This window comes from Schistocerca piceifrons, chromosome 7 (genome assembly GCF_021461385.2).
Source record: "Schistocerca piceifrons isolate TAMUIC-IGC-003096 chromosome 7, iqSchPice1.1, whole genome shotgun sequence".
Classification (NCBI taxonomy): Eukaryota; Metazoa; Arthropoda; class Insecta; order Orthoptera; family Acrididae; genus Schistocerca; species Schistocerca piceifrons.
In genome coordinates this window covers 60,658,078-60,675,334 of record NC_060144.1, presented here as the reverse complement: position 1 = coordinate 60,675,334, position 17,257 = coordinate 60,658,078, and the positions used below count along the sequence as shown (strand labels likewise).

Below are 17,257 nucleotides of genomic sequence, written 5' to 3'. Positions count from 1 at the left end.
ATCTGGGAGTACGCATATGGAGTGATTTAAAATGGAATGATCATATAAAGTTGATCGTCGGTAAAGCAGATGCCAGACTGAGATTCATTGGAAGAATCCTAAGGAAATGCAATCCGAAAACAAAGGAAGTAGGTTACAGTACGCTTGTTCGCCCACTGCTTGAATACTGCTCAGCAGTGTGGGATCCGTACCAGATAGGGTTGATAGAGGAGATAGAGAAGATCCAACGGAGAGCAGCGCGCTTCGTTAGAGGATCATTTAGTAATCGCGAAAGCGTTACGGAGATGATAGGTAAACTTCAGTGTAAGACTCTGCAGGAGAGACACTCAGTAGCTCGGTACTGGCTTTTGTTAAAGTTTCGAGAACATACCTTCACCGAAAAGTCAAGCAGTATATTGCACCCTCCTACGAATATCTCGCGAAGAGGCCATGGGGATAAAATCAGAGAGATTAGAGCCCACACAGAGGCATAGCGACAATCCTTCTCTCCACGAACAATACGATACTGGAATAGAAGGGAGAACCGATAGAGGTACTCAGGGTACCCTCCGCCACACACCGTCAGGTGGCTTGCGGAGTATGGATGTAGATGTAGATGTAGAAAGGAGTTTTGCTATTTGGGGAGCAAAATAACTGATCATGGTCGAAGTAGAGAGGATATTAAATGTAGACTGGTAATGGCAAGGAAAGCGTTTCTGAAGATGAGAAATTTGTTAACATCGAGTATAGATTTAAGTGTCAGGAAGTCGTTTCTGAAAGTATTTGTATGAAGTGTAGCCATGTATGGAAGTGAAACATGGACGATAAATAGTTTGGACATGAAGAGAATAGAAGCTTTCGAAATGTGGTGCCGCAGGAGAATGCTGAGGATTAGATGGGTGGATCACATAACTAATGAGGAGGTACTGAATAGAATTGGGGAGAAGGGGAGTTTGTGGGACAACTGGACTAGAAGAAGGGATCGGTTGGTAGGACATGTTCTGAGGCGTCAAGGGATCACTAACTTAGTACTGGAGGGCAGCGTGGAGGGAGACCAAGAGATGAATACACTAAGCAGATTCAGAAGGATGTAGGTTGCAGTAGGCACTGGGAGATGAAGAAGCTTGCACGGGATAGAGCAGCATGGAGAGCTGCATCAAATTAGTCTCAGGACTGAAGACCACAACAACAACAACAAGGCAAAATATTTTCTACATAATTTCCAAGTATTTTAAACACTGTAGGACGTGTTGATGTTAACAAAAAAATAATTAAAAAAGTATTTGAATCTTATTCCTTGAATTATAATGCATTCGACAGTCACGTCTGAATAAACATGAACTCGAGAGTCCCAACATTAAACTTACCTATAACGTCGATATAGCTTCTAAACTTTACAGGGCGCAACCAGTCGTGGCGATAGAGGGAGTACAGTGTGTCAGCGAAGCCAAACATTTGTGATGCCTCCGGCTGTTGCCCCTCACAAAGATCACTAAAGTCTTCACGAAATGTGAGGAACTGCTCCTCATAGTACAACAGTCTATCACTCAACAGCGGCCGCCTGTAACATACAAGTCCTGATGTTAAAAGTTAAAAATGAATAAAATCAATATACCAGTCGGACAACTGCTCAAAACTGGGATTTTTTGTTATTTTTTAATTAAATGCCTTTTATTGCAACGAATTACAATAAACTACAACGTTACACAATCGTTAATGCAAGGTATAGCCTTTGTCATCATATCCTTTAAATTGCTTACATAAAGGCCAGAATATTTAAAAAATTTGACAATTCCAGTGCACATTTTGTATCCATCACCCAAAACATTATGACCACCGACCTGCTATCGATATAATCCCGTCCAGACTGTAGTAACGTCACCTGGCGAGGAATGACTGCTAGTCAGACACAGACAAAACGCATCTAGTACCAGCGAGCGTCCTGTCCGTGTGTAGATGGGGAAGATGTGAGATCTATCAGAGTTTCACCCACGGCACATTGTGATGGCTAGGAGACCCGTCAACGGCATTTTGGACTCGGCGCGACTGTGTCTGAGCAGTGCTGTGGTGAGTGTCTTCAACACGGCGAAACCGAGATGATGATGTCATTAAAGATCTCGGACGTCGTAGGCTGGGCAGAGTGGTAAAACAGGACGGGCGGCGAACTGTTGCGGCACTAACACGAGACTTTAATCTTGGGCAGAGTTCAAGTGTGTCCGAACACACAGTGCGCTGAAGACTCCTAGCGAGGGGCCTCCACAGCCGACAACCCACGCACGTGTCAATGTTAACACCACGACACAGGCAACTACGACCGAGAGCGCACATGAACATCGGCAATGGACGTTAGCGCTGTGGAAGAGCATCGCACGGTCTGACGAATCCCAATACCTTCTTCATCATGCTGACCAATCGCCTTCCAGGGGAACAGTCCCTTGACACCCGCACTGTGGTACCGACACGAGCTCGCGACTGCTCCATTATGCTCTGGGAAACATCCATGTGGGAATATACCGGGTGATCAAAAAGTCAGTATAAATTTGAAAACTGAATAAATCACGAAATAATGTAGATGATATTTACATGAAATGCTCAATATGTCCACCATCATTCCTCAACAATAGCTGTAGTGGAGGAATAATGTTGTGAACAGCACCGTAAAGCATGTCCGCAGTTATGGTGAGGCACAGGGGTCGGATGTTGTGTTTTAGCATCCCTAGAGATGTCGGTCGATCACGATACACTTGCGACTTCAGGTAACCCCAAAGCCAATAATCGCACGGACTGCGGTCTGGGGACCTGGGAGGCCAAGCATGACGAAAGTGGCGGCTGAGCACACGATCATCACCAAACGACGGGAGCAAGAGATCTTTCACGCGTCTAGCAATATCGGGTAGAGTGCCATCCTGCATAAACATCATACGTACCAGCATGCGTTTATCAGCCAGGCTGGGGATGATGCGATTCTGTAACATATCGGCGTACCTCTCACCCGTCACGGTAGCAGTTACAAAACCAGAATCACGAATTTCCTCGAAAAAAAAGGCCCGATAACGGAAGACGTAGTAAATCCAACCCATACCGTGACTTTCTCGTCGTGCAATGGAATTCCACGACAGCCGGCCGCGGTGGTCTCGCGGTTAAGGCGCTCAGTCCGGAACCGCGCGACTGCTACGGTCGCAGGTTCGAATCCTGCCTCGGGCATGGATGTGTGTGATGTCCTTAGGATAGTTAGGTTTAAGTAGTTCTAAGTTATAGGGGACTGATGACCACAGAAGTTAAGTCCCATAGTGCTCAGAGCCATTTGAACCAATTCCACGACAGTTCTAGGATTTTCGGTAGCCCAAATTCTGCAGTTGTGGGCGTTGACAGACCCTCGGAGCGTGAAATGAGCTTCGTCGGTCCACAACACGTTACTCAACCAATCGTCATCTTCCGCCATCTTTTGAAACGCCCACACCGCAAATGCCCTCCGCTTCACTAAATCGCCAGGTAACAGTTCATGATGCCGATGCATTTTGTACGGATAGCATCGGAGGGTACGCCTAAGTGCCAACCAAACAGTAGTGTATGGAATGCCGGTGCGACGTGCGACTGCACGAGCGCTGACTTCGCCGTGTATAGACGAACCCGCTACAGTCTCCATTTCTTCCTGAACTGTCTCAGCAGCATTACGCCTTGTGCTCGGTCGGCCACTACGGGGTCTATCGTCTAAACAACCCGCGGCTTCGAACTTCGAAATGATTCTCGCCACAACTGTATTTGTCAACGGACCTTCACCCGTTCGAATCCTCTTACTATGGCGATAGGAACGTAACGCTGAACTAGCACATTCCCCATTCCGATAATACAGCTTCACTAAAAGCGCCTTATCAGGTAGCGTCAACATGCTGCAACTACTGGCGCATCTGATTCTCTCTCTCATTGCACCTCCTTTTATACACGATTGTCATGCGCAGTCACTGACGTTTTGCTGTCCAGCACCATCTGTCGGATATTTTGTGAACTTTGTTTTTTTTTTTTTTTGTTCTAATAAAGCCCCATGTCATTCCAAGCATTTGTGTCAATTTTTACCTCTCTATCTACATTATTTCGTGGTTTATTAAGTTTTCAAATTTATACTGACTTTTTGATCACCCGGTATATGTGGGCTCACCGGCCATTTGACCATCTTCTTCTGTGCGGATGGTGCACGAACAGTGCCCGAACTATTACGGGTATCGGCAGTGAAGCCGCGAGTAAAGAGTATAATGGGCAGCGGCACTATGAATATAGTGCGGGAAAATAAGTGGGTCTCACGGGAGGCGTGCCAGAGATAAGTCCCTGCAGTCGCATTATCCTCTGTGTCGTCGGTGGCTCAGATGGATAGAGGGTCTGCCATGTAAGTAGGAGATCCCGGGTTCGAGTCCCCGTTGGGGCACACATTTTCAACTGTCCCCGTTGACTGTATGCAGGTAGGGGTATTCATGTCATTGTAATTGCAGTCATGTGGGCACCCCTGGGTTAAGTGAAGCTCGCGCAAGGCATCATGGCAGCCAAAGAGTATCGTATGCGGCACGCAGACCATGTACACCCCTTCATGATGATCATGTTTCTCGTTGCATTTTTCAACAAGATAATGCGCCATGCCGCAAGGCCTGGAGCGCGATGGAGCGGTTCGAGGAACACAGTGTCGAATTCTAATCGATATCCTGCTCGCCCAGTTCGCCAGATCTGAACGGAATTGAATAGGCCTACATCTGGATTCCGATTGAACGTGGCGTCTGAGCTCATCGCCTGCTGCCCGAAATTTACGGGAATTGGGTGATTTGTTTGTGCAAATGTGGTGCGAAACCCCTCCAGTGGCCGGCCCTTGTGGCCGAGCGGTTCTAGGCGCTTCAGTCTGGAACCGCTCGACCGCTAAAGTCGCAGGTTCGAATCCTGCCTCGGGCATGGATATATGTGATGTCCTTAGGTTAGTTAGGTTTAAGTAGTTCTAAGTTCTAGGTGACTGATGACCTCAGAAGTTAAGTCCAATAGTAGTCAGAGCCATTTGAACCCTCCAGTGAACTACCAAGGCCTCATTGCTTCCTTGCCACGATGTGTCACAGCTGTTATTCGTGCCAAACGTGGACATACCGGCAATTATGTAGGTGGCCATAATGTTCTGGCTCATCAGGTGTCAAGTCATCGGATACCTTCTAATACCGTGTCGAACCTCCTTTTACCTGGGGAAGCGCAGCAGCTCGCCGTGGCGTAGACTCCACAAGTCGGTGGAAGTCCCCCGTAACAGTATTGAGCTATGCTGCCTCTACAGTTGTCCATAACTGCGAAAATGCGAAAGGCTTGCCGATGCAGGATTCTGTGCACAAACTGACCTCTCGATTATGTCCCAGAAATTTCCCCTCGGCTTCTTCATATCTAACTTGCACTCTCGGCACATACTACTCCAGTGGAACTGCAACGGATATTATCGTCACCTACCAGAAACACAACACCTTGTTTTCTCTTATCAGGCATTCTGTCGGAACTATATCAGCTCTGGGATAGCATCTGGAGGGGTCTGCACTCTGGTTCAAACTGATGTCATTAGTGGTTGGATCCCCCTTCATACCAGCCTGGAAACAATAGTGGTTAGAGTGCAGATGACCCCAGCAGTCACCATTTGCAGAGTCTTATTCTCTCCAGGTAATCCACTTTAATATGTTGAACTGTTTACCTGAATACAGCAATACAATATCTCCTCCTTGGGGTCTTCAATGTACACCACCCCCTGTAGGGGACTGCCACTTCGGCTGGTAGGGGTCTTCTGATTGACCAATCCATCACAGACGTTGACTTGTGCCTCCTAAATGACATTTCCCCTACCCATTTTAGTACCACTTATGGCACATTCACTACTATCGATCTCAGGACCTGCTCCTCTGCTCTTGTGGCTTCCCCACATTGGTCACCCCATGATGATCTTTGTAACAGTGATCATTTTCCAGTGATATTGTCGTTCCCCTGCCACCGCCAAGCTGACAAGACCCCATGTTAGGTATTCTGCACTGGTTGGCCGATCTGGGTGGCCAAACCACTTGTTCCAACTGCCAGAATGTTCTCCAAAAGCAGCCGCAAACAAAAGTGGGACAGTATCGTGTTGCATCCTCATTCATAAAAATACTATCGTTGAATGGCTGCAATTCAGCTACAAATAGTCTAACATAACTATTTCCTGAGAATGACCCCTTGATTTGGGGCTGAACATCCCGTTCATTCCATATAAACACAAAACACACCGTTACAGAGCCACCACAAGCTTGCTCTTTGCCTTGTTGACAGTCTGGGTCTATGGCTTCAAGGGACTTCGCCACACACTAACCCTACAGTCAGCTCTTGCCAACTTACGCCAGGCGTTTCCTGATGGATGCGTTCGTCATATGTACCACATAGATTTCTGCGATGATTTCACGCAGTGTGACGCTGTGGATCTCGGAATATTGAATTCCCTAATGATTTTCAAAATGGAAAGTCCCATGCATCTAGCTCTATGTACCACTACGTTCAGCTTGTTAATTGCCGTCGTGCGGGCATAATGAAGTCGGAAACCTTTTCACACTCGCGGAACATTTTCTCGCTCCTATGCTAGTATCTCGTTTGAACTGATTTCAGATGTAAATTCGCGACGTTAAACAGCACAACTAGAAAAACTGCTTCGGAATATACGTTGTCTTTAAAACAGAAAATCACATGTATTGCAAGAAAGTGAACATGTGATATTTATGTCAATGAGTTGCATGATTTCTTCAAATTTGTTACAAATGGAGGTATTTAGGCCACGTTTATGACAAATTCACTGTATGCATAATAAAATCGCGATCTGAAATACAAAACACTTTGAGCTACTCTGGCACGAATCACGACCCATCTTTACACCTTTACTTCCGCTAGTACCGCATCTGGGACATTCCAATCTTCACAGTAGTTCTCCTGCATACGTGCCGGACCATCACACCTGGAAGTAAGATACTGCAGTGGAATAACCTGGAGCTTCGCCTGCTGAATGAAAGTTCACTCTGTAGCAGAGTGTGCGATCATTTGAAACTGCTGGGGTCGAGACCCGATGCGGCATACTCTTTTACGCAGCCAGAAAGTTTCGTCTCGAAAATAACTCACGGAGCATCTGTAATAACCCTGATTCTAAAACCTGGTAGGACAGCTCATGGCACAATACTCAAACAAAGATGACATCTGATCAATAAATGCAAATGTAACGTCGAATAATTCCACTTATACTGTGCCTTTCAGCTAATCCAACGGCTGGGAACAGGGAACATTGTGATCTGGTCACTTAAGGCATTTCAAGTTGCCTTTACAACCACTAAAAATTTGTCTTTACTTGACAATAGGCGTTTGGTTTAACTCATGTTTAATCACTTTCAGTGGTTGTATTTTCATCTACACTCCTGGAAATGGAAAAAAGAACACATTGACACCGGTGTGTCAGACCCACCATACTTGCTCCGGACACTGCGAGAGGGCTGTACAAGCAATGATCACATGCACGGCACAGCGGACACACCAGGAACCGCGGTGTTGGCCGTCGAATGGCGCTAGCTCCGCAGCATTTGTGCACCGCCGCCGTCAGTGTCAGCCAGTTTGCCGTGGCATACGGAGCTCCATCGCAGTCTTTAACACTGGTAGCATGCCGCGACAGCGTGGACGTGAACCGTATGTGCAGTTGACGGACTTTGAGCGAGGGCGTATAGTGGGCATGCGGGAGGCCGGGTGGACGTACCGCCGAATTGCTCAACACGTGGGGCGTGAGGTCTCCACAGTACATCGATGTTGTCGCCAGTGGTCGGCGGAAGGTGCACGTGCCCGTCGACCTGGGACCGGACCGCAGCGACGCACGGATGCACGCCAAGACCGTAGGATCCTACGCAGTGCCGTAGGGGACCGCACCGCTACTTCCCAGCAAATTAGGGACACTGTTGCTCCTGGGGTATCGGCGAGGACCATTCGCAACCGTCTCCATGAAGCTGGGCTACGGTCCCGCACACCGTTAGGCCGTCTTCCGCTCACGCCCCAACATCGTGCAGCCCGCCTCCAGTGGTGTCGCGACAGGCGTGAATGGAGGGACGAATGGAGACGTGTCGTCTTCAGCGATGAGAGTCGCTTCTGCCTTGGTGCCAATGATGGTCGTATGCGTGTTTGGCGCCATGCAGGTGAGCGCCACAATCAGGACTGCATACGACCGAGGCACACAGGGCCAACACCCGGCATCATGGTGTGGGGAGCGATCTCCTACACTGGCCGTACACCACTGGTGATCGTCGAGGGGACACTGAATAGTGCACGGTACATCCAAACCGTCATCGAACCCATCGTTCTACCATTCCTAGACCGGCAAGGGAACTTGCTGTTCCAACAGGACAATGCACGTCCGCATGTATCCCGTGCCACCCAACGTGCTCTAGAAGGTGTAAGTCAACTACCCTGGCCAGCAAGATCTCCGGATCTGTCCCCCATTGAGCATGTTTGGGACTGGATGAAGCGTCGTCTCACGCGGTCTGCACGTCCAGCACGAACGTTGGTCCAACTGAGGCGCCAGGTGGAAATGGCATGGCAAGCCGTTCCACAGGACTACATCCAGCATCTCTACGATCGTCTCTATGGGAGAATAGCAGCCTGCATTGCTGCGAAAGGTGGATATACACTGTACTAGTGCCGACATTGTGCATGCTCTGTTGCCTGTGTCTATGTGCCTGTGGTTCTGTCAGTGTGATCATGTGATGTATCTGACCCCAGGAATGTGTCAATAAAGTTTCCCCTTCCTGGGACAATGAATTCACGGTGTTCTTATTTCAATTTCCAGGAGTGTAGTTTCTACATAAAACCGGAAGTGCCGATTGCTTGTACATCAGTCGCTTATTCCATTCTTTCGCACTGGAATTTTTGACCTCTTCACACCTTTACAAGCAGTACAAGTTACTGACTTAAGACACGACGAAATAACACACCACTAATGAACACAAATGTTTCTTTACCCAGCCGCTGGAGGTGTTGCATCACGTGTGGTGCAGTGGGTCTCTCGTTTCATAGGGCAAATTATCAAAGAACAGTTGGTGTCCATAACACATGGACCTCAGATGAGCGGACCGTACACCGATTCGATGTGTACGTACCAGGTAATCTGATGATGAGCCTAGAAGCCTCAAAATTGACCATGGTATAATAAAATGCTCAACAATTAATTTGAGTCTGAGACTATTTCTAGTTTTCCTAATTAAAATACGACTTCATTCCCAATAACCCTGTTAATGACAGATAGTTTAAATATGACTGTTTGAAATGCATGAAAAGTCGTACTCCCCATAGTTCTCGAATGTCACCATTATTTGAGAGCAGTATCGTCGATTATAAAAGGGTGAAGGTGCATGGTAACGAATTGAGTCTGATATCTGGGTTCCCAGTTTCACTGAAAAGCAATAGTTGCCAACATATGTGATATCATCGTGCTGAAAATTACGTCAGTTCCTTGTAATGCATTCCAGTTACAAGCTTGGACATAAAGTACCATTCTTGCTCCGCTAGGTACATGTAAACTCCGTGCCAGGGCGAAATTCATCTGTTTCTTAAGACAAAGATGGAAGCAGGTGGATAATGACAATGGTCAAGATAATTACTATAAGGTGGTTTCCTTGGGGATGATTTTCTAGATTTAACCCAAGAATGCAGGAACGAGGTGAGCGTATGAGTTCCACTGAAACAATGTGTAAGGACAAGCATCGGAATTTATGAACAGTTTCCCGCTCTACTACATACCAGTAGTGTTGCAATGTTGTCTATCACAGTCAGTTTAGGAGCAGGTGCATTGGAGCACAAAGTGACAAGTCAACAGAAGACAAAATAAATAACGCGATTTTGATTGATTATGGTCCTTAATGGTCCTTAGAGAACGACTGACAGCCGCATTTCTTTACTCGCCATAGGGAATTGGAGTATCCAGAGACTGTGTATAAATGGGTGGTAGACTAGTACCATGGCAGACAATCGTAGTCAGTGTGCGCAGAAAGGCTGTCCCCAAGGGTCATTGTGCGATCCATAGTTATGGCTTGCGGTACTGGAGCTATTACTACAGATGTTATGCGACTGCAGTTATTAACTGGACTGTTGCAATTTTCAGATGACATGCTGTAAATGGTGACACCAGAACTATATAAGATACGTGAAATGCTGCGCTACATTAAGTAGAAGCATTCTATCACAGCTCCGCCATTTCAGCCCAGTGCCCTCTGATGCACCTTTCGCTTTCGGTCACACTAAATTACGCCACACCTCAGGTTCTTCACCTGCAGTCATCTAATGGTCCTTGGCAATAATCTCTCATCTACAATTCTGCATCTTCTTCAGGCTGGCCACTGCCAAAAGTTACGGTTCCATCGGTACTAATACTGCCAGCTCCATCACCAACCCCCTTGCCACCACCATTGCCGGTAGTTCCAACCATATTCGCTGTCACTGCATTGATATCTTCACCATTATAAGCTCCTGTTAATGCCACCACCTACATCCAACTGGTGTCAGCTACTATCCCTGAACCTCAGCCTCAAAAAAATGGAAAAAAATGAACTAACCCACTGAGGACTTCGTTGAATTCACATAGATGCAATCATTACAAACCCCATGCTTTCAACTATTGTCTTCCAATATATTCATCTTGACATTCCACTTTCCAATTCACCTCCCCCAAAACTTACTCTTTCTTACTGTCCCAAGACATATGAAAATTTCATAACCCAAAAATACTATAACAGAAAACCTGAAAATATAGCTCAAACTCATAATTATCCGAAATAATACATAATAAATATACTATCATCATCAAATGCATCCATTCCCACTTCAACACCCACCTACTCTGCAGTCCGCCTGCCCTTGGTTCCAATGCCATTGTTCAACAACTCCCTGTCTCCTTCTCTACCCAGACAATGATATGCTCCAGACCAACTGCCAACGGTAGGGGATAACAACCTTGAGATCTCCCCCCAGGGGATCCACAACTCTTTTGTGGATACGTGCATAGCGAGCACGGGACCCCGAGCTAATGTGGCCTTCCTTCCTTTCCGGGCTACATACCTTCCCTTTCCGCATCCTTCCCCATCCCCCGTCTTCGCCCCCCCCCCCCTCACCTCTGGCTCTTTTCTTCCCTTTCTCCCCCTCTGGGAGTATGGTTTGTGCCTACGTCCGGAGACGGACGCTTGTAAATGTATCGCCTTCTTCGCCTTCCTTGCTTGTATGTCTTCATCCTTCCTTTGTCCTTCTCTTTTCCTTACCTCTTCTCTTTACCTTTTTCTCCGCTGCGGCGTTTGAGACCTCTCTTCTTTCCTTTCCCTTTCTCTTTCTTCCTCCCTGTGCGTGTCTGAAGGCCGACCCACGCACTTCCATGCGTAGCCGGTGACGGGGTAACGCGTAATTCCCCGCCCCGGGTAGACAGGTAGGACACGTACGTACCCCCTGGTAATGGCCAGGCCCAGGGCTGATACCTTCCGAAAGTGCCGATTGGTCCCTCCGTCCGTTTGTCGGGAGGTGTGACCTGAGGTGTGAACAATCACCTAAGGCGGGAGTGCCCTCAGAGAGGGCCCCCACAAGGGAGGAGCGCGCCATCGGAGACGCCGGTAATCATGGGGGATTCTTCCGCAATGGTTTCCTCACCTTCCTCTATGTCTGCTCACAAACGTAAGTTCACTGAGTCTCAGCCACAGTCAGTTCATCCATCGTTGCCACAGTTCCTTGTTGTTTCTCGGTCTGACGAAGGTCACGACTTCTCCACGGTCAACCCTTTCATTATTCAGAAAGATGTCGACGCAATTGCAGGTCCTGTAAAGTCTTGTTCCAGATTACGGAATGGCACCCTGTTGTTAGAAACAGTCAGTGCCCTCGAGGCACAAAAATTGCTGCGTACCTCACTACTACACACCTTCCCTGTCCAGGTGGAACCACACCGTACTTCAAATTCCTCGCACGGAGTAGTTTATACACGCTCCCTCGATGGATTGTCTGACGAAGAAATTCAGCACTACCTGTCTGACCAGGGCGTAACGGCTGTTCATAGGGTTATGAAAAGGGCTGACACGAACATCATTCCAACCCGCACTGTCTTCTTGACATTTGACAAAGTTCAACTCCCATCGAAAATCAAAGCAGGCTATGAGATAATTTCCGTTCGCCATTACGTCCAAAACATTACGCGTTGCTATCGATGTCAGCGGTTCAGTCACACCAGCCAGTCCTGTTCCAATCCGGCCAAATGTGTTACATGTGGCAAGGATGCCCATGAGGGTGCTTGTCCACCTCCATCCCCTCGCTGCATCAACTGTATGGGTGACCACGATGCTTCCTCTCGAGATTGTCCCGTTTTTAAGGACGAAAAGCTCATCCAGGAAATTAGAGTAAAGGAAAAGGTGTCGACCTTTGCTGCTCGAAAATTATTCGCCAGTCGACAGCCCACCGTGCCTCAGAAAGGAAAATACAGCACTGTCCTTGCTTCTCCTTGGCCAACAAAGGAGGCGGCCACGCAGACTTGTGACCTCACCTTTAGTGCCACGGTCGTCAGATCGGCCAGCGCAAAGATCGCCCGTTCAACCTCACCACTTTCGCCTGCCCACTCTCTGGCTCACCCTTCGTCGAGTTCTGCTAAATCTCGAGCCCAAAAGTCAGACACGAAGACTTCGAAAAAAGAGCATACTCGTGAAGAGTTTTTACGTACCCCAACTTCACAACCATCGGTTCCTCCTTCCTCTAAACATCATACTTCCAAGAAGGCTACAAAGAAACCCAGTTCCTCTCCTCCTCTGCCAAGGCGTGTCCCATCTACAGCACCACCTGGCGGAAATCGCCCTCGGCCGTCCTCTGTGTCGCCGAGGCGCACTGCTGGCGGCCGCTCAACCGGCCGATCGCTGGTGGCAGGAGCTGCTCCTGACCAACCTATGGACCAGGATCTTCTGCCTTCGGCTGAATGCCATTCCATGCTGTCGGTCGCAAGCTCTGAGCAGTCGTTCAGTTGACAGCGACCTTGGTCACATTCCTCCATTTTCTGTCCACCCTATGTCCATTATCCACTGGAATATCCGTGGCATTCGAGCCAATCGGGATGAATTGTCGGTCCTCATACGATCCTACTCGCCGGTCATCTTCTGTCTTCAGGAAACAAAGCTGCGTCCCCATGACCGCTTTGTTCTCCCTCATTTTCAGTCCGTCCGATATGATCTCCCCTCTGTTGAAGGCACTCCAGCGCATGGTGGACTCTTGATTCTTCTCCATGAAACACTCCATTATCACCCAATCCATTTAAACACTTCCTTCCAAGCTGTCGCCGTCCGTCTTTCCCTTTCCGGATACACGTTCTCTCTTTGTACTGTATACATCCCATCGTCCACACCAAGGCACGAGCTGATCTCCTTCATCTTCTTGGTCATCTTCCACCCCCATATTTGCTGGTTGGGGACTTCAATGCCCACCACCCGCTTTGGGGATCTCCACATCCTTGTCCACGTGGCTCACTATTGCTAGACGTCTTCCACCAAACGGATTTAGTTTGCCTCAACACTGGGGTCCCTACATTTTTGTCTGCCTCCACGACAAATTTCTCTCATTTGGACCTTGCGGTCGGTACTGTTCCGCTAGCTCGGCGCTTCGAATGGTTCGCCCTTGATGATACACACTCGAGCGACCACATTCCATGTGTCCTTAGACTGCAGCTTCAACTGCCCTACATGCGCCCGCGACGCTGGAAGTTTGCCCAAGCCGATTGGACACTTTTTTCGTCTCTAGCGACTTTCGATGACCGTCACTTTCCCAGCGTCGACGATGAGGTCACACATATTACCGACGTTATTCTTACAGCTGCGGAACATTCAATACCATGCACCTCCAAATTGCCCCGGCGCCCCCCAGTTCCTTGGTGGAACGAGGCATGCCGTGATGCAATACGTGAGCGGCAACGTGCTCTCCGCGTTTTCCGCCACCATCTTACTTTGGCCAACTGTATCCGCTATAAGCAGTTCCGAGCGCGATGCCGTCGTGTCATCCGCGATAGCAAGAAGGCAAGCTGGAAATTCTTTATTAGCTCATTTAACACCTTCACTCCCTCCTCTGAAGTTTGGAGTCGGCTTCGACGGTTCTCAGGCGCGCCTAGTTTCTCCCCGGTCTCTGGGCTCACTGTCGCGCATGACACATTAGTCGACCCCGTCGCAATTTCTAACTCGTTGGGTCAGCACTTTGGTTAGATTTCGAGCTCTTCAAATTACCCGCCAGCGTTTCTCCCGAAGAAACGTGCAGCGGAAGTGCGACCTCTTGCTTTCTCCTCTCAAAATCGCGAAAGCTACAACACTGTTTTCTCCTTGCGGGAACTCCAACATGCACTCTCTTCTTCTCGCTCCTCCGCGCCAGGACCGGATGGTATCCACGTCCAAATGTTGCTGCATTTATCAACCCATAGTCTGCGTTACCTCCTTCGCCTTTATAATCGAATTTGGACCGACAGTGCTTTTCCCAGACGATGGCGGGAAGCTATCGTCATTCCTGTTCCGAAACCTGGAAAGGACAAACATCTCCCCTCTAGCTATCGCCCCATTTCTCTCACGAGTAATGTCTGTAAGATTTTGGAGCGTATGGTGAATTACCGTTTAGCGTGGTGGCTGGAATCCCGCAGTCTTTTAACACCTGCCCAATGCGGATTCCGAAAGCATCGTTCTGCACTTGACCATCTTGTTGCTCTCTCCACTTATATCATGAACAATTTTCTCCGGAAACGCCAAACAGTAGCAATATTTTTTTATCTGGAGAGAGCATACGATACCTGTTGGAGGACAGGCATCCTCCGCACACTGTTCTCTTGAGGCTTTCCAGGTCGGCTGCCCCTTTTTCTTCGCGAATTTATGGCAGAGCGCACATTTAGGGTGCGGGTGAACACTACTCTCTCCCGTACTTTCTCCCAAGAAAACGCCCGCATCTCGTGGTCGTGCGGTAGCGTTCTCGCTTCCCACGCCCGGGTTCCCGGGTTCGATTCCCGGCGGGGTCAGGGATTTTATCTGCCTCGTGATGGCTGGGTGTTGTGTGCTGTCCTTAGGTTGGTTAGGTTTAAGTAGTTCTAAGTTCTAGGGGACTGATGACCATAGATGTTAAGTCCCATAGTGCTCAGAGCCAAACCAACCCAAGAAAACGTGGTACCCCAGGGCTCAGTGCTGAGTGTTGTACTGTTTGCCATTGCCATCAATCCAATTATGGATTGTCTCCTTCCTGATGTCTCGGGCTCCCTCTTTGATTTTGCGATCTACTACAGCTCTCAACGGACCAGCCTTCTTGAACGACGTCTTCAAGGATGTCTCGATCGCCTCCACTCTTGGAGCATCGAAACCGGCTTCCCTTTTTCTCCCAGTAAGACCGTTTGTGTTAATTTTTGGCGACGTAAGGAGTTTCTCCCGCCCTCCTTACATCTAGGTCCTGTCAACCTTCCGTTTTCAGACGTCGCTAAATTCTTGGGTCTTATGTTTGACAGAAAACTGTGCTGGTCCTCCCACGTTTCCTATCTTTCGGCTCGCTGTCTGCGATCCCTCAACACCCTCCGTGTCCTGAATGGTACCTCCTGGGGAGCGAACCGAGTAGTCCTCCTCCGCCTCTATCGCGCCTTAGTGCGCTCGAAATTGGACTATGGAAGCATAGTCTACTCCTCTGCTCGGCCGTCTATCCTTCGGCGTCTCGACTCTATCCACCACCGTGGATTACGTTTAGTGTCTGGAGCTTTTTACACCAGCCCTGTGGAAAGCCTTTATGCTGAGACTGCTGAACCTCCACTGTCCAATCGGCGAGCAGTCCTTCTGAGTCGTTATGCTAGCCATCTGTCTTCCATGCCTGCTAATCCAGCCCATGACCTTTTTTTCGACGCCTCCTTTGATGTAGGGTATGCAGGCTGCCCCTCCTCCCTACTACCACCGGGGGTCCGCTTCCGTCAACTGCTCCATTCTCTTTCCTTCCGCTTTCCTAAAACCTTCTTGACAACTTGGGGTACAGCACCGCCTTGGCTCCGTCCCCGGATCTGCCTGCTCCGTGACCTTTGTCAATTTCCCAAGGATGGTACCCCTTCACTTGTTTATCGTCGGGCATTTGCTGCTCTATGTGCACAAATGACGGACGCCACATTTATTTACACCGACGGCTCGAAAACATCGTTAGGTGTAGGGAGTGCCTATATTGTTTGCGACACCCCAAATCGCTTTCGGCTTCCCGACCAGTGTTCGGTTTATACTGCGGAGCTTTACGCTGTTTCCAGGCTGTCCACTACATCCGCAGCCATCAGCGGATACAGTACGTTATCTGCTCAGATTCTCTCAGCTCTCTCCTCAGTCTCCAAGCTCTCTATCCTGTGCACCCTCTGGTCCACCGGATTCAGGACTGTCTGCGCTTGCTCCACCTGGGGGGCGTCTCGGTGGCGTTCCTCTGGCTCCCGGGACACGTTGGTATCGGTGGAAATGAGGCGGCCGATATTGCAGCCAAGGCTGCAGTCTCTCTTCCTCGGCCAGCTATTCAATCGACTCCCTTCGCCGATCTACGGAGCGTTCTATGTCGAAGTGTTGTTCATTTATGGCACACGCATTGGTCGACACTTACCCATAATAAATTGCGGGACATGAAAGCTCTTCCTTGTGCTTGGACCTCTTCCTCCCGAACGCGTCGTCGGGAGGAGGTAATTTTAACTAGACTCCGGATAGGGCACTGTCTTTTTAGCCATCGACATCTTTTAAGCGGCGATCCTCCCCCACTCTGTTCCCACTGCTCTCAGCTGTGGACGGTAAGACAACTTTTAATTGAGTGCCCCTATTTTAATCAGTTACGCTCCCGTCTACAGCTATCGCCTGATATATCGTCGATTTTAGCAGATGACACGCGCTCAGCCGACCGCGTTCTCAAGTTTATTAGTGCCAGTGAAATGACGTCAGTCATTTGAAGTTTTTTTGGGGACAACCAACCCCTTTCTGTAGTGGATTTTTAAGCCTTCCTTCTGCTTTTAGTCTCTCCAATTTTATGACTTTCGTTCCCATTGCTGCTGGTTTTCAATTTCGGCTTTTTACTGTTTCCTAAGTCACGGACCGGGCGCTAATGACCATAGAAGTTTTGCGCCCTAAAACCAAAAAAAAAAAAAAAAACTTGAGATCTCTGTGGAGAGTATCACGCAGAAAATAAACTCCATCCCCAAAACAGAAATCCAAATCAAGATCCATATCCATAAGAAACACGTTCCCGCTAATTTATTCCA

At 48.6% G+C, this 17,257-nt stretch overlaps 1 protein-coding gene across 1 annotated transcript in view; it reads right to left on the bottom strand.

Annotated features, from left to right (window-relative positions):
- Window positions 1–17,257, bottom strand: part of LOC124805419 — a 187,820-nt gene that overhangs the window by 34,060 nt on the left and 136,503 nt on the right. Inside the window, exon 6 of the mRNA XM_047265981.1 lies at window positions 1,347–1,540. Within this exon, the coding sequence (XP_047121937.1) occupies window positions 1,347–1,540 (194 nt within the window). The remainder of the gene's footprint in view (window positions 1–1,346; window positions 1,541–17,257) is intronic.